We start from the raw sequence: 15,563 nt of genomic DNA on the forward strand, positions 1-15,563 counted from the left end.
CAATATGGCTGCACAGTAGTGATAAAAAGTATACACTGTAAAGAAATACATAATTTCTTTAAGTTTGTCCATTCAAGTACAGATTTCTCTATGGTAGTATAGTATATTTAGACTTGAGGTGACAGTTACCTTTCAGAAATGTTTTATGGTTATTTAGTTTGATGTTGTATTTTAGGGAAAGAGATAAATCATCAGTAAGGGGGTGGGGGGTGAGGGGGGCGAGTGATCAAAACAAGTAAACAAACTCTTTTAACCCAGAAAGTGGGTTTGGAAGCTTTAGTCTTCCTTGCTACAGGTAAGAAATTGAGAAAGCAAGCTACACTGAGGATGATTTTTTGCCTATTTTTTGTGTTTTAGTGAAAAAAAAATGCTCAAGTTTGGATCAGTGACTTGAGTATTTTGTGGTGTAATCTGGTAAGGAGAGCTGGCAAGGAGACAAATTGTTTTGGAGTTGTACTCCTCTAGAGTGATTATTACTGTGAAGTATGGAGCCAAGGTGTAGAAGTTACTGGGAAAGCTTTTTGTTTCTAAATCAAAATATGTTAAATTCCATTGTACTTCAGCAGCTGCTTTGGTGAGAGCCACAGTTTGAAGGATCTGTGTTTTTATAGGAACAGCACATAAACATTTGAACATGTTTTGCTGCACGATCTGAGGGCTGCTGCTGTGCTGTAGTTATACAGTCATATCAGAAGATAGTTTGGGTTGGAAGGGACCTTAAAGATCATCTAGTTCCAATCCACCTGCCTTGGGCAGGGACACATTCCACAAAAACAGATTGCCTTAACAGATATCATAAGAAGGGAAAACTGATCATTCAAGGTTGCCTGGGAATGCAGGAATCAACCTGGAAGATGCTTGTGGTGGTGGCAGCATTGTGAAGGGCAGTTAGCTCAGGATGGGCAGCTCTCCAGAGTGTTTTTCGTGCAAAAACCCACATTAGCCTGGTATTTTTACGCTACAAGGACTGATGATCTCTGTAGGGCAGAGACATTCAATGCTGCTTTTTGTTCCATCTTCAGTAACACTGATAGGCCTTGGGCTGCTCGGTCCTCTGATTTGGAAGACCATAAGTGTCAGTACGGTGACTTTCCATTTGCAGATGCTGAAACTGTAAGGAACAAGCTGTATCAGCTGGATGTTCACAAGTCCATGGGGCCTGATGGGATTCATGCCAGAGTTCTGAAGGGACCTATTGTGTCTTACGACAGGACTCCCTCTCTGTGTTAACTTCAGTGTAAAAGAAGGGTATGAGGGAAGACCCAGGAAGCTACAGACCTGTTGGTCTAACCTCAGTTCCTGCAAAAATTCAGATTATACTGAGTATTGTTGAAAGGCAATTAAAGGAACAATGTGATCTTCAGGCACAGTTAACATGGGTTCACTAAAGGAAAGTCCTGTTTAACATATTTGATATCCTTCTGTGACAAGGTTACCCACCTAAGTGGAGGAAGGGAAGGCTGTCATTTAACTTTTAGCCATATATGAAGCTGTCCTATGTAAAGGAGAAGGATGTCCTCTGCAGGTCATAAAAAGGTGCTGTGTTAGTGGCAAGATATAAACTGCTTCATTTGTAAAAATAGCTGCAGAGTTAAATTTGCTTAATTTAAATGAACTGTGGAAACTATTTTGTTATTATATGATCTTCTCTCCTATACAATATTTTTAATTATTCCTTTAGTCAGTCTATCCTAGATCCCTGCCCTTTACCCCCCATGATTCTATGTATGCATATAAAATGTAGCTATAATCCTTATACTTCTGGATGTATTTTTAAAAGAAGTGGTTATAGTCAACACTTGGAATTGCCTAACTATCTGAAATGTGTGTTTGTATTTCAAACCAGTTGTCCCTTTCCAATCAGTTGAGTGATCAGTGCTGTGTTTCACAGTGCAGTTAATTATCTTAAGCTAGATTTCATCCACTTGAGATGGCAAAAATTTGGCAAGATGAATTCTGTAGTTGTGAACAGAGCAAGAAGGTTTCTTGGCAATCAGGGATTAGAGTTCTGTACATTTGTAGTCAATCAGTCCAGCTTATAAACTAGTTAGGATTCCGGAAAACTCTCTTGGGTCTACAGAAGTATTCAGCAACCAGGTTTAAGAAATTTTCAGGCTGTAGCATTTGAATGCTGGAAAAATTTGGTTCAGCTTCCTTGTGTGGTGTCCTTCAAGTCTTGTACAAAATGAAGAGCAGGAGAACAAGTACAGGTTTATTGTTGACAATCCATTTTCTGGGATAACACAAGCAGACAGGTTAAGAATACTGAAAGATCTCATGTGAAAAATACACCTGTGATTCTGAACGTGCTGGAGAATGTGTTGAAGCACCTGGGTGGGTCTGTAGAGACTAGGTTTATTTTCTCTTCATGTTGTTAAGAGTCAGGGCTGAGCCGGATAAGGCAGGACTATTTGGTTGCATTTGTTCAGTGGTTTCCAGCTCCCTGAGTTTCAGAAGGATTTACCAGCTTAGGCAGAGCACCAGGCACGTGGTTACTTCGTGAATAATAGTATAAAGACATCTTGGCAGCACCCATTAAACTCTGGACTACTCTATCAGTACACTTGGGGCCAACCGGGGATGGACAAAGGGCAGTGCTAAGGTCAAGGAACAAGCTCTGATAGATCCCAGGTGACAGTGCAGATACCTTCCTCTCTTCCTGTGCTCTCCATGAGTAATTGAGACTTGATTATAGTTAAAGTTTAATTTTTTTATATTATTTTAAGGACCGCTTTTGGCAAATCTGTTTCTGAAATGTTCACTTTGTAGGCTGAAAACCTAGGTAAAAGTCATCTGCATGTTAGTGTAATTCTGTATTTTGTTTTTCATCATTAAGTCTGAAAAAAACTCCAGAACCCCTGTAAAACTTGCAGTCCCGTTAAAACGCTGACACATAAAATGTTAAAATTCAGACTGCTGAACCCTGGACTGTTCTGCGAGTCTGACTTGGAGTCAAATGGCACAAACAGTGGATTAATTACTCTGTTCTGTCTGCTCGGCACTACCATCCAGGACACACTCATTTGGACTTCCTTGACTTAAAAAAACACTTAATACATCTTCTGTGTCTGAATGCTTCCATGTAACATGCATCTCCCAGAGGGGGAATAATAAATACTTTGTTAGTATAGAATAAACTTCAGATGCTGCTTAGGTGAGCTGGCTATAGTGCTGACATTTACCTGGCAAGATAAGATCCATGCCTAGCATGCCGCGGCTTCAGTGGCTGGAAGTCTTGGAGGGAACTTTTCTGTGCCGTGTTCCTCAAGTCTGCTTGTGGGATATTGTTTCTAGATACTACAGATGTGAGCAGTTTTAAGTATTTGTTTCCATGGGAGCCACACCTATTAACCCTCAGGAAATGCAAATACTCTTTTCTGTAGCTTCATTGCTCCCAAGAAACTAAGGTTGTTGTTAGCTCCTACAGCAGGAAAAGTGTGAAGGTAGAAAATTAGAATGGTAATGATTTGCTATATTTAATCATGCAGAGCTTTTCTGTGGTAAAGATTACAGCAGTGTACTTAGGTCAAACATCTTACTTCCCTTTCCTGCCCTCTCCCCTCTGTATCCTGGGAAAATAAAAAAAGGCATGTTTTTATTTCCTTTGGTAAGGAAATAAAACACTGCGTGTGCATAATGTTTCTTGTAATCTGATGACCTCCACTCCATATTGAAGCTTTTTTGATAAAGTAAGTGTATGCCATTAAAACCTTCTCCTAAAGATGGTCTGCCTGAGAAACAGGAACAGCAGTGTCCACAGCATTAAAGACAAGCATAAAACAGGTCTCATGAATTTGGGCCAGTACCTGTCATCACAGTCCAGACTGCTCCAGCTTTGGTGAAAGACTGAAACAATATGGACTGTCTGGTAGTACAGCATAATTTTGTCTGCGTGAAGGAATTTATATGGGCTCCATCTTGCTGCCTCAGTGATATGTTTTTCCTTTTAAGCTCTTCAGTATCTGTTATTCATTCCTTGTGAGCAACAGACTGAGGAACTATAAAACGTGTTCTAATATCTACTGTTGGCAATTTGGATGTTTGAGCTTAGTGTCAGAAAATAATAGGTTCAAACTGGACTTGGCAGTAGTTTATTTCTGTCTTTGGTAGGTGAGATATCTCATTAACATCTGTCTGTAGTATCTGGCACAGTTCATCATCCAGTACTGATTTTTTTTCCAGAAAATGACTGCTCAGTCAATAGGGATGTGTTGAAATGACTCTGAAACTTTCAGTATGGCTTGCCTGCCTTTCTGGAGAAGGTTAACATGACTTCTGACTCTGCTGTTCCTTGGGACCCCTTGTGTTTCAGGCTATTACAGATGTAGGCACACTCTTAATAGCATTCATCTGTTTTCTGCAGGATTAATTCATCATTCCTAACTGTATTTAAAGCTTGTTTTTAATATAACTTAGTAGGCTGTCATTGGGGGTCTAAAGGGGAGGGGAAAAAAGCAGATGTCAGTGTGTGTTTAGAAGACCATACCTGCTTCTCGTGGAAGTGCTGGTCTGCTGTTTCTGAATACAAGAGCATTTGGAAGTTAGTCACGCCATGTGAAAAGCTGCATAGTTCTCTCAGTTGGATTGATTTGTCATGTTAGCTTTTTTTTTGCATATTGCTTCAGGTACTTTGTGAGCAGTGTAATCCAATCACAAATGAAATAATTAAAACGTTATGAGTCCAAAGAGAAAATTGGCTCTAAACATGCAAACAAAACAATACCTACTAGTGTGACAGAGTAGAAAAAAAGTGTCAGGCTACTGAAGTCTTTTGAAATAGATGATTTGAATACCTTATAAAATAAAACTTGTATTATGGAATGGGCTGTCTCAAACTGGGCACAGAACATGACTTGGGAAGGGAAAGGCAGTTATTCCAAGGGGCTTCTTGGGAAACCTCTGGAGCTGCTTCTCACTGAGCTGCTGTGAGTTGGGTTTGGGCTGTGCAGGTAGAATGTGGCTGAATGGCTCTTAGCCTGAGAAGGACTGGAGGGTAGAGGTGGGAAACAGGTCAGATACTTGTATTGGGACAGTCCGAAGCTGTCAACTGGAGTAGTAATCTTATATGAGAAATTTTTTCTCCTTCTTCCTATCCTTTTCACTCTCAAAATGCACTGAATATATGTCCAAGGCCTGTGAATATTACACATATCTGCAACTCTGAAATTTTTCCATGCCCTGTTTTGCTCTTCTCCCTAACAGTTAGTAACTATTCTGTCCATAATGTCCTCTTTTTGCTATGAAGTGGTAGCAATTGCCAACAAAATATGTAGAAAAAATGACCCACTGCTGCTGATGAACCACAAAGCAGTTTTGCTCTCAAAGAGATTATTTGGTTTTGTGCATTATGCTCGTACCTTCCAGACAGAGTGGCCAAGCAGCACATGTTGTATCCTGACTGAGAAAGTGCCCAGAAAGAACTGAGTGTTTCCTTTGTGATTTACTGAGCTGATTAAAAACAATTCTGTGTTACTATCAACAGTCCAAAGAAATTATTATTTGGGGCCTTATTTAACAGTAGATAAGTGTTAGGTAACACTAGACCTTCGGTACCAAGAATGTGAGTAATTTAAAAAATCCCTGGAAATTCTTCATTTTTTTTAATGAGGATGTTATTCTTCTGTTATCTCTTAGTCAGTCTTTTTATGAAACTAATAAGCTTTCTGGAATCTCTGTATCTTTTAATGGAATCTTGTGAGGTTAAATCACACTTTAATTAAGAGGTTTTTCCCCCCCCCTTTATGTCAGCCTTTGTTTTGGCTCAGTAAATACCCTGGAGAAACTCGGAGAGGAGGAAGAGGGAGGGAATGTTGAAAGAAAGTCGGTAAAAAAAAAAGGGTATAAAGTAGTTAAAAACATTAAACTGTAGATGTTATCTTGTGTTACACTAGCTGAAAACTCTGTAAGAATTATTGGTACTAATTTAACTGGAATGTATTACTGTAGATATATTTTCTTTTTGGCTTCTCTCCCCTTCCAGTTTTCTCATACCCTTTCTTTGGCATGTGTTCAAATCATGGAACATGTTGATTTTATTTTATTTCCTTTAAATAACAACAAACTATGAGTATTTGCATGAAACCATTTTATTTCACATGTAATGTACTCCAAGCAAGATTACTGATTTGCAGTTTTAAGCAATTTCAATTTCCCCAACCTGTAAAGTGTCTGTTTCCTACTTTAACCTCCCCCACATTTTGCAGTACGAAATTCCTTTAAAAAAAACCAGTGGGTCATGAGTCCTTAAATTGAATATTTTTGAAATGAAGTTCTGTGCCTGAACATTATCTTTGTGTGAAAGACTTGCTACTGGTATTTACTAAACTCAAAACGTTACCATGTTCTTTTTTGAAAACTTAGTTCTTTGGTCTGTTTTCATAATTTTCGGCATTATTTTGAAAGCTTATCTGTTCCTGCTGATTTTAAGTGAACTTTTGCACCAGGACTTCGCTGCTGACCTCCAGCTGTCAGTAGGAAATTGGTGGGTGTGAGAGATTAACGATACCCTAAACATAATCTGTAGTGCTTGTGTTATTACAGGGATGCAATCACAACTCCAGATCTATAGTTGGTTTGCTTGTGGTGTCAAGCTGCTGTAAAAAAACCTACCTCTTACCTCTTTATTTAAACCTCTTTCTTTTTAGGGGAAACGTGTGATTTGTGTGTTTGATTTAATTCTTCAGGTTATAAAATGGTATGTTTTACAGTGGGGAGGATTTGAAGTCGAGGGGAGGAATTCTTCCTGTTTTTGCAGACCACAAGTCCTGTCTGGGGAGCCATTACGAACTATTATGTTTGCTTCTTAGTTTATGTTCAGAAATTAAAGCCAGAGTTAACTCTTTTAACTTCTTTTTTTTTAATTTAAAAAAGGACAAATGTTCTCAAATTTTGCTATTTACTAAAATAAACATATATAATTATAATATTTTTTATCTGAGTTATACACTAAAATATATGAAGATATTTACTATTTAAATTTCTATTTTGCTGTAACAAGTCAGTGCAGCATGTTACGTGCTCTTTACCTTTTTTATAACATTCTACCCCATATATGCCTATGAATCCACTGATTCCTATGAAGGTAGTTTTATTTGTGATTTCTTAGAATTGTAAAGAATCAAAAAAAAGATTATCAGTTAAAATACAGAGATAACTGTCAGAATGTGCAGCAGATTCAGTGAAGAGTAGCATTCATATAAAAGTCAAACTTGATTTTGTAGGAAACTAACATTGAATTTATGAAAAAATCATTTTTATAGAAGTCCTGCATAGTTCAGATTTTGTTATATAGTCACAAGGAAAGGTAAGTTTGACTTGTTTCATTCTAGCACCTGTTTATTCTCGGGTCAGTTTTGTTGATTTGACAACGCTAAGAAGTTTTGAAAAAGCAAATTGTAGGAACATCATATTTTGGAGTGGGAGTGAAGTTAGAAAGCTTTGTACCAAAGCTAAAATTGCCCTTGTCTTAGCAGTGAGTTGGATATTTTTATTTTGTGGATGTTTGCCCCCCAGCTGTTTAAATTTATTACATATGTGGAGAAACATAACCCATCAATTAAATGTTTAATCAGAGAACATGTTCTCCTAATTGCATGCATAAAGATTTTTACCATGCTGCTTTATCCCTCTTCAGGCTCCTTCTGTGTACCTCTGCTCCTGACTGTTGCTGAGTGCTGGGTTACAGGAGGGAATGTTGCAGGGAATGGGGCCTGGGAGTCCCTGCCCCAGTGTTGCCTCCCCCGTGGTGTGAATTCATGGGTGGGGCTCACACAGTGGGCTGTTCCTGCTTAAAGACGTGCCTGTTCAACTTGTGTGAATTTTGCAGACAGTGGTATCCTTCTTGCTGGGGTTATTTCCTGTTATTTTTCTCTTGGTAATTTAATTCCCCCCTTAGTTTTGAGCAAGACAAAAAAAGTGATCACAAATCCCCACAATTTATATAAATACATAAAAAAGGACGATTATAGTAGTTCAGATATGTTTAATTAATTGCACTGAATGTTTAGATTTTAGGATGTCTACTCGGAAAGGTTTGTGGTTTAATGAAATAAGGCAAGGAAGGAAACAATTTTTTAAACTGTGGATCACCAGAAAGGTTCTTGATGAGGGAATTGTAGGAGCTGTAGTGCTGTTATTAGACAAGTAAGATGGGCAGGACAAGGCAAAAAAATATGAAAGAAGTAAATATTCAAAAGGAGAAATGAATAACGAGAAAGAAATGACAAGTCTTACATCTCTTTTGTGCTGTTTAGAGAAAGAGAAGGTGTTTGCTTTCTTTTGGAATTTTTCTTTGAGGGCTACTGTGGTTGCACTAATTAACTTATTATAAAATTGCCATGATCATAAGCATTTTCTAAGGGTTCATCCCATCTTCAGGCAAGGTTGGTTAGGGTTTTTTCGTGCACTGTTGATGCTGTTGCTTTTTAGCTTAGCAACAACTCTGTATTTAAGGAAAACCATAAATACATTGAAGGAAACCCATAAATAAGGAGAGAGAGAACTGGCCATGAATTTTGTAGGGAAAAAACAGTCTGGGTTGTATTTAGAAATTGGTATTTTGTATTATTTGCTATAATATGAAGAAAAAACTTACGTTCCTTGTGAAACTAAAGTTATTCTTTGAATTTTATAGCACGTCAAGCTAGGCAAGAAAACATTCTTCAGCAAAGTGTTCCACAAACAATGTGTTGGCATGCAGATTTGGACAGTTGCTGCTTCTGTTGGCGTGAATAAGATGTTTTACTCACGTGTTAGGGAAATTGGACTTTGGCCTCAATCAAATAAGTTTTCTAGAGTTTATGGCACTTACATGAAAATATAAATACCTTGCTCTCAGGGAAATGCATTCAAAGTCTGTGAGTGGCACTTAGTGATTTCTTTGACCTAAAAATACTATTGATTAAACAAAGAATAAGGGAAACTTTCGTGTTTTTTATTTTCCATATTTTCACTTTAAGTCCTGAAGATGAGTTCTGGAAAAATGAGACAGTTTCAGTAAAGAACTCTAACTGTGATTAAAATCTTAGGGAACGTTGCGGGAAAACTGAAGGAGTTCATTTTTTGTTTAAGAAATGTTGTGTGGGTCACTTGGTTGGAGTCTATAGTGTTACAACGGAGGTAAAGATGTAACCATTTTCAAACACCAGACACATTCTTGTTGAAACTAGAGTGCCAATTGTATAGATAAGTACCCTTCTATCAGTGATTGTGGTGACTGAAAATACTTAAAAGACAATGTTGTGGTTTTTTTTTTTTTTTTTTAGTAAGTAGCTAATTAGTTAAGGAAAAGTTTGTGGTTTGTATTAGTTAGGAAGACAGATTGTCACTGTAATCCTTTGTGATTTTATAATCTGTGGAGAAAAGACCTACATATGATATTTAGAAGTTACTTTCTACCTTTTTTCTGTAGAATAATAGAATTGTTCAGATAAGCCTTGGGAAGTCAGCTAGTGCAACTTCCTGCATGGAGCAGGGCTGGCACTGAGTTCAAACCAGCTTGCTTGGGGATTTTTCCAGTTAGCCTTGCAAACTGATGAGGACAGAGGTCCAACAGCCCCTCTGAGTCCCTGTTCCAATGCTTGCCTGTTTTGATGGAGAAAATGCTATTTCCTTGAGTCAGGTCTAAATCTCCCCGGCCGTGCTCCTGGTGCTCCCTGCCAGATGATCAATGCCTGTTTTATATTGGGAACCACAACCAGTCACAGGACTCTGTGGTGTAGTGAGTGCCAAGGTAATGGGATTAATCATTTCCCTTGACCTCCTACCTACACTTCTGGTAATGTGGCCCAGTACACTGCTAGTTTTCCTTGTTATTTTTAACCTGTAGCTTTTTGAGTTTTTTAGCAGTTATTTTAGACTCTTTTCTCTGGGCAGTGCAATAACAAAAATATGTGGTTCTCTGTTGAGGTTTATAGGCCATACTTTAAGAGCTGTTGCTGTTAGAGTTTGGTCTGAACATTACCAAGTTGTCTGAAAGTAAATTTTATCAAGTGAAACTTTTCTTTGAGGAAGGCATAAACGAACAAGAGAATTATCTTCTGGAAGCCTGTGGTCTGTTGTAATTTAAACATTAGAAGTGGATTCTGCAAGATTGGAATAATTCAACCATAGATAATGTGACCTGTGCTAAATACCTAAACTCTGAGACATTGCCTGCTCAGTTGTCTAACAGGCATGCAAGAAAATTCTTATTAAACTGTGAATTGGGAAGAAAAAGGAGGAGAAACAAAATGAAAAGTATATTAAACACTACTGCTCTTTGATACTTGAATTCAAGAGCAACTAAAACATGATTGCATTTATGCAATCCTCCTTTCCAGGTAAAGGAGACCAGTCTTGTTAAGGCTTTTTTTCAGAAAAAAAGTTCTTTAACACAAGAAACTGTCAGGATAAACCTTGATCTGCTGCTCATGAATTTTGGGTTACCCCTAGCTCATATTTTTCCTTCTTGGGTTAAAGATCACAGATGTCACTAGAAAAGAACTGGGTATGGGAGATCCTGTCAGTTGAAGAGGTGACTGGGAGAGAGTGGGAAGCTACGATGAAGATATTTATGAAGGAGGCCTCTGGAGGAAAGCGGTATAAGACAGAAACAATGGTAGTAAGGATTTGTGTGCATCTGCTTGGGCTTTCTCGTAGTGACCTTGCCAGACCATCACTGGAGTAGCCACGTGCTGATGTTGGTGTTCTCAAGATTAGTGTTCAACACTGATTCGTGGACTTTGGGGGTGAAATGTAAACTGTTATCAGTATCTTTAAACCTCCCCGAAGATGTGGTTAGACTTGGCTGACTAATTATTTTTATTGTTTAACTATTTCCTACTCTTCTAATGCCATTTCCCAATTATATTCTCCTCTTTGTTTACCAGCTGCAGTTTTAATACAGTCCTTGGGTTGTACTAGTGACCCTTTTGCTTGGCCTACCTCCATCTTTCTGTCCTGTTTTCTGTCAGCTGTCATTGACACAGAATAGCTCAACGTTTTCTGAACTTCCACCTGCTTTTTAACAGTGGAGTTCAGGGTTGGGTTAGGTTTGCTGGATCACATTTGCACAGGGCCAGGAAGACTGCCCCCCCTTCCACCCCACCTTTTTTTTTTTTCCCCTTTCCCCTGGAAGAATGGGGCTATTTATTTTTTAAACAGTCACAGAATTAATTTGGAGGAAGAAAACTTTCTGCTTGGAGTCAGGCAGGGCCTCAGAGACGGGCCTGTTGGAGGCACTTTGAGATGACGTCATCTAGCAACTTTGCTGTATTTTTGGTTCTGGAAGTTACTTCCTTTCGCAAATGTATTGTCTGCACATTTTTTCTTCTCCCAACCACCTACTTCTCACATTGGTCTTGCTGCAGCTGCACTGCAGCTTCTGATTTCTTTCCTTCCTCTTCTTAAGCGCCTTTTCCTTTCTTTGTCTTAGTGGTTTGTGTTTTACACTTAGGCCAAAGGGACTACAATAGAAACTAAAACTCATTTAGAACAAATTCTTAGCATTAGTGTTTAAAAAGAAGAAAATTAAATAGGTATCCATGGGAGGCTAAAAGACCCTGCCTGCATGTCAGCCCTGCCTGCATGACATAAAGACTGCATGAGAGAATCCACTAAGTAAACTATGTACATGTACAATAATCATCCTGTTTTGTGCACATTATATATAATACAATTGTGAATACACATATATCGTCTCAATTGTACTCTCTGAAATACACAGTATACCCTGAAAGCTGCATCTGTCACTCAGTAGCTGGTGAAGGCTTCTCGCAGGTGTGTTACTGCAGGATATTATTGAAGTTAGGATGTTTTCCAGAATATTTGAAGTGTACTGAGTTACCAGGTTAGCTCTCATGGATAATTAATTTCTGTGTTTCCAAACAGCTGAGTGTTTGGGTATTTATCATAAATTTTTAATACTATTACAGGGATTTAAAAAAAAAATCCAATCTTATTTTATCACTTGAGCTAATCAGCTGAAAGACACTGATCGTTTACAGACCAATGTGAGAGTTGGATTTATCTTTTACATGAGGTGAATTTTCATCCCTTCCTGGTCAGAAATGCTGTGCAGTATTTTGAAGCTTTATTGCAAGTTGTAGGGGTTGCTTTGCTTAAACGTTCACAGACCCTCTTCCCTCTCTGTTGTCTTCTTGTTCCTTGTGCCTCATCCTCACCAAATCTTTAGATTCAGGCTTTTTTTTCTCTAGGTCTCTATGCTAGAGTCTATTTCTAGTATCTGGTGCAGAGTGGTGGTAGATGGAGAAGGAAACCAGATTCATAATTCTCCTTAAAAAAAACCCACAACACAAAGCAAACTGATTTTGCTGGTTAAAGTTTTGAACTTAAGCCGGATTTGAACCTTCTCTGTGAGTAGAGAACAACTTGTGGAAGTCAGGATGTTGCATCATTGCTTCCCACAGGTTTAGCATGATGTGGAAGCACTAAAGCTTTTAAATGGAATATATCCCCATAGCTTAGATATCTACTCTGAAAAACCTGGATCTAGATGCGTAACTTGGCAAAGTTGTGGACTTGTAAATGTGGGGATTAGAAAATACTGAATAAACTTCTTTCCAGATGGATCAAGCTTGGCAAATGTGTGATAGGAATTTGTCTTTTTCCTGCTATCTGTGCTTTTCTTTTGTTCATTTCTTCAACTGAATTGATAGCAAGATATGTTCTGTTAACATACTGCTCTCTTAAGCACTCTTATAAATGCTTGAAAACTTAAAATGTCATGACAAAATGGAACATTCAAGCCCAGGTTAGACCTTCTGTTATATATTAACCTTCTGTAGTAGCAATATGAAAAAAATCCTGAATGGCATGAAGACAAAAACTGGTTCAGGTTATAAACTCAATTCTGTATTGAGAAACTTTAACAGTTGAATGTGTGGTGCCTTCACACAAATTTTCAAGTTATATGTGTAAGACCAGTAGGGTCAATAAGAAAAATCCTGAATACTACAAGACCAATGGTAAACTCAAAATGTTAAGAACACCAGTCCAGTAGGAAGTACTGAAGCTGAGTGTTCCAACCTTTGACCATAGTCTCTAAGCCGATCTTTGCAGAAGAGGAGGAATGACTGAGGGCAAAGCAGATCTGCAGTGGTAACGTTTCCCACTTTCTCAAGGCCAATAGTGGCTTGCAACTGATGTACAGAAAATAACTTCTGTTTCATCTGGACCCTATAGTGACATGTAGTGCAGTCTGTTACTGGAGCAGCTCACATCTGCATAGTAGAGTTCAGTTTTGATTTTGTGCTGCAATAGAATCAACAGAAGTGTGAGAGCATGAGCCCAAGTTTATGCTTTTCCTAAAGAGCAGTGTGAGCTATGAGCTGAGACACAGGGACAGATCTTAAAATAGAAGGCAGGAAAAAAATTAGATAAAGGTTAGAAGAGAAAATGATTCCAGGACACTCTTGGCACTGTGATTCTCAACTGACTTGAGCCAAGATTTCTTCATCATCAGTCTCAGTAGAAAACTTTTCATAATATTGTAAGCAGAAGGGCTAAGGTGTCTCAAGTTACATAGCAATGGTCACAAAACAGAAGTTAACACACAAACATTCTTCTGTAAATTCACAATGTAACTTGGGCTTAGGTCATTGTATGCCTACATTACCAACTTGTGTATAGGCTTTTATTTTATGATAAGTGCTGTGTAATTCAAGGTGCCTTGCCCCTCATGACAGCTTCAGGACTTGTGTGCAGTAGCATGTTGCTATATATAACTTGGTTCCTGTAATTCCTCACTGCTTTGGATACCGTGCTATCAAGATGCTATTTTTGGTTTTGTACTTATTTTTTTATAGGGTGGTAATGATTCATCCTCCGTTAATAATCTGTTTTTTTTAAACTCTCTTCTTTAATAAAATATTCTTAATCCTTAGAGTGTTTTTTTTCAGTCTGCAAAAACTGTTGGATTCCTTCACTAATTTTATTTTTTCTGTTTATAGGAGAGGCCTCCTCACAATTTACATGGCCAACCAAGTAAGTAGTCCTTTATTTCAAGATAAAACCACCTAAGATCCATTGGAAATGTGAGATTAATCACCTGTTTTAATCGTTCCAGTATTTTTCTTTAAAAATTATACGTTATTAAATAACTTAAGAGCAAACTGTGACCATAGGTCTTTCAGAAGTAGTTGTAAAGAGTTGTTTTATACTCAAAATTTCTTGTGTCATAGCCCCAAGAAGATGGGCAATTTTGTATTTCTCCTTCAGAGTAGAATTGCATCTGGTACTTTGATGGTCATTATTTTCCAGATGAGAAATCCAACACCAGATAGTTTTAGTTTTGTAATTAATTGTTTTTCAAACTGATATCAGCTGTTGTGTGTGCAAACATTTTTATTGTATGTTTGTATCAATTTAAATGTTGTGTCATGTTTCTTGTAATCTCTTTTAAATAAATAAAACTTCTCTAAATGATGTGTGGTGCATTAACTTACTCCAAATATAAAATACTTCTGTTACTTGATCATACTCCTTTAGGAAAGATTTCATTTTGCCAAAGAAATTATAGAAAGTTTTTGTACAGTTGTAGTTGCTTAAAGAGTCACAGAAACTACAAAAAAGAAAACAACTGAAAGTGGTGTTCAGACCACTGGGACAATCTGCTGGGACCTCAGAGTCGTGCAGGAGTAGAACTCTGATGGTGATGAAAAGATTGATGACTAAAAGTGGTAAGACAAAGGCAATATATGATAGTACAGGTTAGGGTGATACAATTGTTACCTTCTGTCTGTGTGAAGTCACTGTTGATGACTTGTAATTCTGAATATTTGGGGTAGGAGGTGACATAATATGTGTGTTAGCCGGTCGATATCCCGTAAAGTCCCTTTATGCATTTACCAAACCCATCATGTAGTTCTCTCTCGAATTCTGATGTTTAACAATTTCCTCCAGGCAGAAATTTTTTCTTGGGTTATTCTGTATTTGTAGACTGTCATTACAGACTCATGAGGGGAACTTAACAGACTTCAGAAGAGGAGAAATTAATATTTGCTTTTAACTTCATTATTGTTAGCTACTATTTTATCTTCTACAGCTGCTTGGCTTATATGGCTCATACCTATCCTTTAGGGTTCCTTTCTTTACAAATTTTTTTAACCTAATTTGGAAAGATGACAAATCCTCGTCTTGAAACTTAATTAGATTTTCAGACTCCCAGTAAGACATAGGAACAAGGTTTGATTCCTGAAAGGAAATCTTAACTTTGCAAGTTTTCCTTGTATTCAGAGGAGCAACTGTGTGGAAACTCCTCATTCAGGAAACACAGGTTATAAGGACAGTGATATTTAGTTGGACATGCCATCACTCCCTTGGAATGGACTTTTCAAGAGCAGGGGAAATCAGTGTGCCTAAATAGGAGCTCCTCTGAGTATCCAGTTCTGAGAAAGCTGTCACTGTGTTTGTGGCTCCTAGGCTGCAATGCCACACAGTCCATGTGGTGCTGGACGGTGTTAGAATGGAAAAGTCAAGTGATGCAGTTACATTTTGTGGATGTCATTTGGTGCAGTGGATATTCTCTTCAGCATAATCCTTTATTTTAGGCACAAATCATTGGT

The 15,563-nt window shown here is 37.9% G+C and overlaps 1 protein-coding gene across 2 annotated transcripts in view; it reads left to right on the top strand.

Moving 5' to 3' along the window:
* The window catches only part of TMEM135 (transmembrane protein 135), a 163,343-nt gene that overhangs the window by 25,035 nt on the left and 122,745 nt on the right, over nt 1-15,563 (top strand). For both annotated transcript variants that reach the window (XM_027895834.1, XM_027895835.1), the window contains exon 4: nt 13,950-13,983. In XM_027895834.1, the coding sequence (XP_027751635.1) occupies nt 13,950-13,983 (34 nt within the window). The remainder of the gene's footprint in view (nt 1-13,949; nt 13,984-15,563) is intronic.

The sequence above is a fragment of the Empidonax traillii genome, unplaced genomic scaffold, assembly GCF_003031625.1.
Source record: "Empidonax traillii isolate 1590-97213 ecotype Southwest subspecies unplaced genomic scaffold, ASM303162v1 scaffold471:size1368335, whole genome shotgun sequence".
NCBI lineage: Eukaryota > Metazoa > Chordata > Aves > Passeriformes > Tyrannidae > Empidonax > Empidonax traillii.